The sequence below is a fragment of the Vidua chalybeata genome, chromosome 5, assembly GCF_026979565.1.
Source record: "Vidua chalybeata isolate OUT-0048 chromosome 5, bVidCha1 merged haplotype, whole genome shotgun sequence".
NCBI classification, from domain to species: Eukaryota; Metazoa; Chordata; class Aves; order Passeriformes; family Viduidae; genus Vidua; species Vidua chalybeata.
The window spans coordinates 14,862,861-14,873,449 of NC_071534.1; the positions used below are offsets into that span (position 1 = coordinate 14,862,861).

At 35.0% G+C, this 10,589-nt stretch overlaps 1 protein-coding gene across 3 annotated transcripts in view; it reads left to right on the forward strand.

Annotated features, from left to right (window-relative positions):
* The window catches only part of CFAP54 (cilia and flagella associated protein 54), a 101,956-nt gene extending 96,281 nt beyond the window's left edge, over positions 1-5,675 (forward strand). For all 3 annotated transcript variants that reach the window (XM_053943715.1, XM_053943713.1, XM_053943714.1), the window contains 4 exons: positions 303-400; positions 1,202-1,388; positions 2,756-2,833; positions 5,365-5,675. In XM_053943715.1, coding sequence (XP_053799690.1) covers positions 303-400; positions 1,202-1,388; positions 2,756-2,833; positions 5,365-5,484 — 483 coding nt within the window. In that variant the 3' untranslated portion in view covers positions 5,485-5,675. The remainder of the gene's footprint in view (positions 1-302; positions 401-1,201; positions 1,389-2,755; positions 2,834-5,364) is intronic.
* Positions 5,676-10,589: the final 4,914 nt, after the last annotated feature.

Here is a 10,589-nt window from a genome sequence, read left to right on the forward strand (position 1 = left end):
CCATGCATACGATTGACCAGGATCAGGACAACGCTGGGATTTTGATAGTGACACCATAGGGTATATCTAATTTTCAAACCCATAGTAATAATATCCAATTTAATTAATTAAATTAATTTAAAACTTATAAAAACTGGGTATAGTACAAATTCATATGAAGTCACACTCCTCTCTTTTTTGAAGGTCAGTTATCTAAAGCTTCATCAGTACACTATCAGTATTTGATATTTATTGTACTCTTGTATCACTGAAATAGCTCAGGTCTACTGCATTACAGTTTACCCATCCCATCTCTTTTATAGGTTTTGTTGCTTTATGCTTATAATACAAACCCTCTCAAGATTAGTGACATCAGGTCAACGTCTGTGTTTTCAGGCTGCTTGTGGATTCCATTGGCTAGGTAAATAATCACTGACTCTGTCCTGTTATTTCATGCTGTATTAAAGATCAATCAGCCATTTAGGATGAGAGAAAATAAAGTACAAAATATCAAAGAGCTGTAAATCTTTAAAAGCATTCATTTTTGCTTTTCAAAGATTTTTCACTGTAAAAATGGTAAGATGTCATACATGTGTTAAACCCATCCAAACAGTTGCTTTTTTCAATGCATTTATTAGCATTTTAGTTTTGATTCTTAAAGAACCAAGTAACATATGCTAATTATATTACACTGACATAGCAATGTAGCAGATCTAAGAAGCACTCCCAGCAGTTATTTCCATTCTCTGAGTGCATCATCTACTTTCTCCATCCCATATTACAACTCTGAGAATGCAAGAATTTTTCTCAGTTGTAGCACCAGACTCTGCCCTTAATTTTACATCCTATGGCATTTTTCATTATTTCTTTCTTGTCATTCATCTAGTCTTAAAATTTTGGAACTGCTTACTGGGTGGAAGGGAAAAAATAAAGGGCAGGATTTGCCACCCTTGTGCTGGTTGGATGAAAAAGCTGTTTCTTAGAGAGGCATTCCTAAAATAATACTTCCCATTTTTTATGTAAAAATCTAATGCGTTCTATATATCCACCTTATTAAATGGAAAACATATTTTTGTAAAATTATGAGATCAATCTTGAAATGAAAGAAAATGTAGAACCTAATCAATATGTAATAGAAGCTAGATCACCTTAATTAGAAACTGGAAGCAACAAATATTGTTGTTTTATAACAGTAATAATAAAAAACTTTGTCTTCTTTTAGAATTATTTCTTTAAGGGAGAAATTGTCTGATCTGAAGGAGCAAGTTGAAATATTGATGCAAGGTTCTAAGAGCTTTTCAACTTCAGTACCTACAAGTTTTCTTGTGCAAAATAAAACTTTGAAAATAAGTCCTTCAAATAAACCCAAAAGAAGTGATGTGAAAGTGCATCTTGATGATAAAACAGAAGTAAGTGGGGACAGTTTGGCTCTTATATACGTTTGACTTGTTTTAAGATGTCTGTTTTGGGGAAATAAATGATGGGTAACTTGGAAGGCAGACATAAAGGCAAGTGTTAAGCTTCCCTCATCTCTTTAAAGAGAACTTGAAATACTTTATTTCACTCTTTATTTAATATTTAACTTTTCCTTATATATTGCTTGTCACTTGAGATAAAAAACCCAGGCATTTTCAACCTTCTTCTGAAAATAAAGGCTACCTCTTCAGGTACAGAGATTGGAAACTGATACCTAATTTATAGTAATCTACATCTGAAAATCCTTGGCAGTGTGTTAAATTAGCATGGTGATCAACCCAGAAGTGCTTTTTAAACATCAGTTACACATCTTCAATGGAAAATGGGCAGTGGTGGTTTCTGAAATAAGAACCTTCTAATAACATTATTGAGAGATGACTAAAATTGGCACGGAATTTATTTTCATTTTCTCTATGCCATCCTCTTTTTTTTTTAATTAGCAAGGCTGAATATGGTCCACAAGCAAATACTCTCCCCACTTACACACACACAAAAGGTAGTTTCAGAATTTTCCATGTGCTCTGTTTGAGATAATGTCACTGGAATAGAAAGTTGCCACAGCATAAGTGCTGCTTGATAAATGCCAAGGCAAAATAGACGTTTATTTTCAAAGTGGGAGACATTTATCATGTGACAGGATTCGCTTTATATCTATTATGTGAAATGATTAATGATGTAGAGGCTGTCATTTTGTCTGATGGATGCTGTGAAACAGTGACAATTGTGCACTGTGCCATTATTACGAGGCTGTATTTTGACCATCTTGGAGAACAAATGATATTTTGGCCAATCACTGTGTTCAGGAGGGTAGACAGAGCTGTCCTTTAGTGGGTGTTTCTGATTACCTGAAGGTGTTTGCTCAAAATTTCATTAATATATGTCAGTAATTGGTAAAAAAATGCTTAGAATACTAATAAGATTAACATGCTATGCATTATACATGTATAAATATCATCTTGTCAGGGTGTTTGTTTATCATATCTTCAGTAAACACATAGCAAAAGTGTGCTCAGTCACAGGATTTAAAACCTGAACCAGGAGCAATTTTGCCTCAGTAGAAATTGCAAGATTTGGGCATTGTGTTTGTACAGGAAACACTACTATTTGTGTTGCAGAAAATTTATATTCGTCAGCTAAGGTTTACTTTGCTGTGAATTCAATTAGAATAACCTAAAATTTGAATATTCTGAAAAATTTTCGAAGGCTGAGCCATCTGTTAGCTTATCGGAGGAGACTGATAGTACAGCATATGTTTGTAGTACACAGATAGTACAAATATTTTCTTGTTTTATACCATTAGGAAATTATTAAAAGGTGTTTATCTGAAGTCAAAGCACTGCTGTCTGTTGTTCCAGCCCTGTCCTCTCCATTAACTGAGGTATGTTCTTCTGATTAAGAGTAAAAATCTGTTTTCTAAAATAAAACAATCATTCAATTAAACTGAAACATGGATTATACCACTAAGCATCTTCCCATTTTTTCCTTATTTTGTTTTGGTTTTATTTTATCATCTTTACAAATAAAATACAAATGTGCATGATTACAAACTGCGAATATCTTCACTGTTCATTAGAATCAACTTTTCATACATGCAAAAATGTATTAAAAGGGGATTTTTGCTCATAATGGTTAATACAGATTATCCACCACTCTCTCATTGTTTGCACAGACTCCAGTGAATTTCCATGATGGAATCGCCAAATGCAATTTCTTTCCATTCTTGTGTTTTTGCAGTTACTCAGGCTTGATTATTCCATTTTCTTTAGCTTTCTCTGCCTTGCCCATGACATGTTTTGAGAGATAGCATGCCACTTTTTTGTCCATGCTGCTGGACAAAGCATCTTTTTCGTGATGTTACCCAGTGCAGTCAGTATCCCAGAGGAGACTGTGGGAACTGGCCCATGGTGGGGAGCAGTGCTTTCAGTGTTCTCAGCCACCTTGGGGACATCAGGAAAGGACCACAGCTGCCAGGGCTCAAGGGAGTCCACAGAAGATTCTGCAATCCACTGTAACATATCACTCCCTCAATTGATCCTCAAATATCTTGCCAGTAATTGTTCACAATGCAATGATAATGGAAAAGGCATCCACTGTACTCTTCCAGTCAGAGAGCTCTTCCTACCAGAACAGAATCTGACCCACCTGAGAGAGAATAGTGCCTGTTACAGCAGTGAGAATCTGTCCTGTGCATCCTGCAGCCTGGTACCTGAGAGTACACACTTCCCTTTGATACACATTGCACCATTCTTGCCACCCCTCATTATCCATCCTGAAGTTCTCTCTCAAATGACACCCAGGCCTTTATATTACACAATCTGGCTTTATCAATGCATCAGAATACACCCACATCCCTTCTGCAAAGCTGCACTTTTCAGAGTCCCAATGTAGTATCTTCCATGATAGCAAGATTTGATAGATTCCTAGGGAAAGATACAAACTTCCACAGAATCATGAAAGAAAACTTCTGGAACTATTTAAATTCTTGTGAATTCCTTTCACTTTGCCTGCTTATATTTGTGGATCTATGATGGAAGTGAGGGAGCAGATTTAGTGGCGTTCTTCTATTAAGAATATGTTTCTTGAGCTATTTTATTCTCTCTAAATTCCACAACCAGGTGGAACATCACAGAACTTTTCATCAAGAAGTTTCAAATACAAACTTTAAACTAAGATGCTTTGAGATATGGAAGTTTTGGTTGAGCAGCTGAAGCCTAAACCTTCAAGATGCTGAGTATCTTTCTTCTTCTCTGAAGCCAATAGAACTTGTAGGGTGCTTAGCACTTCCTTATCTATAGCATATTTCAAAGTAGCATTTCCAAACTTTCACATAAGTTGTATGTGTGCATTACCCTGTCTCAGCCAGAGACAGAAAGCTCAAGGAGGGACTATGTACACCACAGAATAGTACATTGCCATTGTTTTCAAGCATGCAGGAGAAGGCAGCAGATACATTTCTTATATGTAGTTTTTCAACATTTTCCCCTACCAAACACTTTTCTGTTGCTCATCTTCTAGTGAATTAATTGGGCAAAGTCAGTTCTAATTTGTGGTCTTTGTTTCTCTTTGTCTGAGCTGTCACTCTTCTGTCATGTTTCCACTTTCTCTTCTTTGATTCTGTTTTTTCTCTCTGCATGCCCTACAGTGCTTTTGATTCAGCCCTGAATTATATTTATAAATTGAGAAAGTGTATTTTCATTGAATTATTCATTTTAAATGATTTGACTCTTCATTTTTTAAGAATAAAAAATGATCAGCCTGCTTGTTTTTAATGCTGTTTAATGAGTAGCTATGTCCTTGAGGGAGATAAAGTATAGTGTTTGGAAGCTCCAATCTTAAATGTTAGAAGTAAATTTATAAATAAAATAATTGCATTAAAAATTAACCTCCCTGTGTAACTTATTCCAATCATCTCTGTCTTCAATTGTTTTTTGCTGATACCTAAATCAGTTAAAAAGTTCTCTGTGTTCAATGGACACTCAAACCAGTTTATGATTGCCCTTTTCACCTTTTACTGTTAGCTCAATTCCTTCAATTTCTCATCTTAGGAAAAGCCTTCCAAATTACTAACTATACTTACCGCTCTTCATTTTACCTACAAATGATCATGATAAACTTTGTGAACAAGACTGTTCATAAAGGTTTCCTCCCTTGAATTCTGTTTTACTAGTTTCCTGCAAGAGATGTCATTAATCGCAAATTTATACCAAGGCAATAAATATTTCTAACTTACTCATTGGTTGTAGTTCAGAATTCTGGCTTTATATAAAACTATTGGTATATATGTGTATGTATATTGGTGTATATATATGTATGTATTGGTATATATTTGTGTATTGGTATATATGTACTTTTTTTGGTATCTCTAAGCTTAATAAAGTCATTCATTTACATTGTATTTTTTTTTTTCAGATACCATTTGATGTTACTTTGCAATCAATAACAAATTTGAAAGATATATTTGATCTTGCACATGGATGTATAATAACTGAAGGAAGTCTTTTCAATTGGATCATTTCTCTGCTTCACTAAATGTTGTTTTGCAATTCAGTTACTAGCTGAATGCTAAAGACTTAGACTTAAGTTCCAGTGTTAATATAACAACTTCATTAATCACACCAGGATTTGGCTCCTGTTATGTTTTATAATTTTCACTTTTGGGCTGTTTCCAATTATTTAAGCAATAGTAGTTTTTAAAATAAAAATAATTTTTAGGAATTTAATATTTTTAAGTAGTTTCTTTATAAGAGAATTCTCTAGCACTCACTAAGCAATTTCTTATTGTTTAGAAAAGCTGAATAGGTTTGTAGCCTTATAGTTCCTGCTAATAGATATTCCTTTTCCCCCTGAAGTTGTATTCTCATCAGCAATTTTTAAATTGCTTTTGCAGTTATCAAAAGTTGGTATTATTTCTGAAGTCAAGAATTTTTGGTGGGGCTAAAATGATCACTGAGCTTGTTCTTTTATTCATCTGTTTGGAAACTAGCATTTCAGGTTGTTGAGGGTGCAAGTGATCATTCAGATGTCTTCATAATTTGAAAGGTTTTTTTAAAAACCAAACAAAACCCCCCCAACAAATAAACAACTCCCCCTCTAACAAGACAGTACAAAGAATAAAATGGTACAATGCAGAATATTTTTTATATAATTCTAAAAAGCTAAGGGAACCTTTGCGAATGTTGCTGTAAATATTATTTTGAAGTACTCAAGAAATACAAATGAGTCCTAACAACAGCCACCTGAGGCAATATGCTTGAGCATATTCTCCATCTCAGTGGGTGGAGCATCTGAAATGCTCCAGCGATTGAGATGGAGAATCTGACATGAACAAGTGAATTAGCAGACCAGGGAGAGGCCATGGCCCTTTGGTTTTGCTCACATCCCAAAGCCAGGCACTCCTTTGTTACTTGTATTGATTTGTTTGCAACAAACAGCAAAAAAACCCCAGGACATTTGGGCAGCAATCCTGTGAGACTTGTCCTATAACTAGTTATGGTTTTGTATTTCCAGGAAAATTCAGCATTAGTGGTTACCATTCCTGGGCTCATTTCCTGTGAAAAATGCCAGTCCCTTTCACTTCAGTCAGGCATTCTCTGTACTGTAGCCCAGTGATAAAACAATAAACTTTTTTTAGTTATTTGGAAATTGCACATTTACCTTGGCTTGTGCTTTTCAGAAAAATATTACTTTGTTGAGTTTCTTTTAGGGAGGAAGAGGGAGAGAGAGGTAAGATTCTGAATAATGAGTATCCTAAATGTGATCAGTGCAGGAAGAAAGGGAAAAAAGTTCTCTCCTATTTCTCTTTGTTCCTATAAAAGAAAGAACACTGGATGTATTTGCGTCATGTGTAGCTGTTTAAAAGTTGTGCTGTTTTTTATTTTGTGTACACTTTTCTAGAATGCTGTAGGTAGTAGGAAAATTAGAAGGATAATGATGATACAATGATGTAAAGAAAGGAAAAAGTGAGTAATGGATAGGGCAGTTATTTTTGCAAGACAATTTTAAAACTGAGTTAGTTTGATTATTTAACTCGACTGCCTAACAGCCAGTTTGGAGGAGACACTTAGCATTATTCTTTCATGAAAAGAATTTATTATTCTGTAGTTTTTCAAAAAGCAGAAAAATAAAAGTTGACATTACTCATTTTTCTTTTACAAGGAAGAAGTATGAAATTGCAACTTTTAAAAACAAACAAACAAGGTGTTCTGTCTTTTGTTGTGCTTTGTAAAAAACTAAAAACCTACCTTTTTTGTCTGGGGTCACCTTGAGGATTATCACAGGACTTTTATGCAGCTTAATTAATATTTCCAAAACTGGTTATAGCATCAGGTGAAAATGGAAGTGAGGTTCTATTACAGACAAGGTGTTTTTTCAGTGCTGCCTGTCTGGACCTTGTTATATTTCCTATACTTGAAACAGAAATATTAAATAAAAGCCCTTACCTATTCATTTAAAATACATTACTATACTTACTTTCCTATAATATATATTTTCTAAAATTTTTGTTTTAAATAGAAATATTATCCTTTAACACAGCACAGTGAAATAATAACATCAAAATGTTGTATCCATGGCAGCAGATTTTATTCTCATGAACACAAGATAAAATATTCAATGCAGGTTTCAGAAGAAACATTGGAGAAAACATTTTTCTTTTAGCATATTTAGCATAATTAAACTCTTTAGTTAAAAACTGCTTGTATGGAGGGAAGCTCATATCTGAATGTCTCCAGTAATCAGACAGAAAAAAAAAGTATAAAAGCAATTACAAAGCAAATTGTTTCTTGGTTATGTATTGCAGTAGTTGGGTGGGGTTTTTGTCCTTAGCAGTAAATGGAGACTAAAACCTTCAATATGTGAAATCAGAATAGATTTGTGTCAGCACCATGCTGAATTAGATTTGCATAGAATACTTGTCTGTGTCACTGTCTCCAAAATTAAAAAGGAAGAGGAAGAATGAGGATTTCACTTTGCAAGGGAAGATCTTCCTGCTGTCGGAAGTTCTTCTCTGTGATCTGCCCCATACAACAATGCCAAAGAGCTACTATTGACAGCTATTGACTGCTTTGAACCCCTGGCATGTTTACCAATTCTTTTCAAAATTTAACTGAACTATTTCTCCATTCTCCATCTGTGGAAGGGATGGATAGTGCTTCTCTATCTAAAAAATGGAGGGATGGGGCAAGGAGAGAGAGAGAGAAAAAAAAAAAAAAGAGAGGGAGAGCACACTTTGGGGAGAAATTGAAAGATTCTGAAAAGAATGACATTTTATCTTCAGTGCATCCCCTTGGGTGAGGGACAAGAAAGACTTATAGTAAAAAGAGGTGTTTGGGGTTTTTAAATTCTTTCAGTATTTTCTGTTATGTGAACAGAATGAAGCAAAAATGCTGAGGAAAAAAAAACAGCTTCTGGCCCTGTAATTAAAAATTGTATCATCAAGAACATGCTGGAGCCCAAATTGAATTTGAACACGGAGCTTAACAGTGAAAGGTCTGAATGGATTTTAGAATATTTCAGTTTTCAAATACTGTTTCAATATCGTTTTAAGTTATATTGGTGCCTTGAAAGATGTTCTATATTCAAGGCATTCACAGGATTTCTCATGCCTACAAATATATAGTAACTTGAAATTATTTCTGGTTAAATTAATTTTATGATATGGAAATCAGTAATTTCACACAGATCTATCCAATTGCATGTGACTGGTTTTTAAATTCCACTACAGCTCCAATTCACAATTTTTTGTTGTCCAAAGTATATATTCATTTTCTGGATGACATCAATCTAACAAAATAATCCTAGTAATTAGCCGTACTATGCCTCAGTTTCTTTATCTGAAGGTAACAGTAATCCCCTCATCAGTGAGGGATTTTAAGTTTTCTGCATCAACATTTGGAAAATATTTTCAGATCCTTGAATGAAAGAGGAAGGCTATTTATGTTATTATTCAGTTGAGACACACTGTAATGGAACAGTCATTTGTTTCCAGTCCATTTCAGTGAAATCAGAGAAGGAAGATTCTTTAAAAGAATAATGATGGAGTTAGAATTAATTGTTGGCTAATATGCTGAACTAATTAAGCCAGCAGAGAGATCCATTTATGCTTGACAAAGGTTTTCTTTGAGTTAAAGATACTGAGAACATCATTAAATGAGAGAAGTGAAAATATGAAGCATAGGTTAATCTTTTAAACAGACTGGGTGAAAGGGTCCAGAGGCAAGTGCTGAAGTCAAATATTTACCACTGCAATTTAATTTTCCACTTTGAAACCCCAGAGATAATTAGAATTATTCTCATTTATCTACCATCTCAGCATCATTTAGGATTCTACTTAATGTGCAAAGAAAAAAAGGAAAGGCTGTGCTGAAGCAAATGGCACCAAAACTCTCAGTGCGGAACCAGAATGTGCTACCTACAAAATAATCATGAGCTGACTGAGCCAGCCCTATAGTTCTGTGTGGAGGGTGAAAGTCTGTGAAAACACAGAGCACCTACAGGGCTGGTTTAGCTCCTGGCCAGACATTCAGAGTTGAAAAGTACATTTCAGCAACCATGAAAAATTTTCAACGCCCTAGGCAAAGCTCCTTGCTTCTTGGCAGTGATGTTTGCTTCATTCCCTGTGAATTCTGGCATCATACAGCTACTATACAGCAGAGCTAGCAGAGAAAGTCAAGGTCCTGTCTATCATATGAAATTACTGTATATATTTTATCATCACACAATGTCACATTCCTATGGTTCCACTACCAAATGGGATAATACCAACTTTTAAATGGTTTCCAAACCACTCTAAAAAACCAATTATAACCATAAAGAAATTCAGGTCTTTTTTTCCCTAGTGTCCTGACTGGTTTTATTCCCCTGGAACTCTGTGGCTCATCCTTCAGAACCTAATGTCACTGCCCCTACAATGAAAACCTTGTTTATGGGCAAAGAGGAAACCTATGTATGTTTAAAGGCAAAAATGTATTAGCATAATTGAAATCTTAGTCTAATCCAAAAATTGTTATCAATCCAGGTCTAATTATTATGGGAAAAGAAAGACTATTTCTATGTGCAAAAAGTTGTAATAATAATAATAGTAATAATACAGTTAAAAATATTATATAAACTATTTTTGCCTCTCTTCACCTGTATATTGCTCACACTTCCACTGCTTTTACAGCCTTGTACAATTGCTGGGAATGCCCTGCCTTGCACAGGTGGCCTTTCAGCAGCAACACCACTTTGGCTTTAAAGGTTGGGCTTATAGCTGTGGTCCTTTCCCCAAACAGGATACACCAACGTGTCCCAGTGGTTCCTTGCAAATACCAAGAACAAGCACAGCACAGCCACTGGCATAAAAAAAAAATGCCAGCAAAGGTCCTACCAGCAAGAAAAACTGATTTAACTGAAAGGCTGTTACAGAATGAAGCAATACATGCTGATCACGTTTACTTAAAATCCTCCAAATTTTTAACTGTTCAAGGCTTCAGGGCTTGTCAGGCAGCTGCTCACCTATCTGTCTGTAAAAACAATTATGCTCCACAGTGAGGAGATAAAGAAAAAAGCCAGGGATGTGGCTGTGGTAAAGAAAAGGCTTTAGATTCTCTCTGTACTGAAGCTAGAATGGAATAACAAGTGCTGGCCTCAGAAGT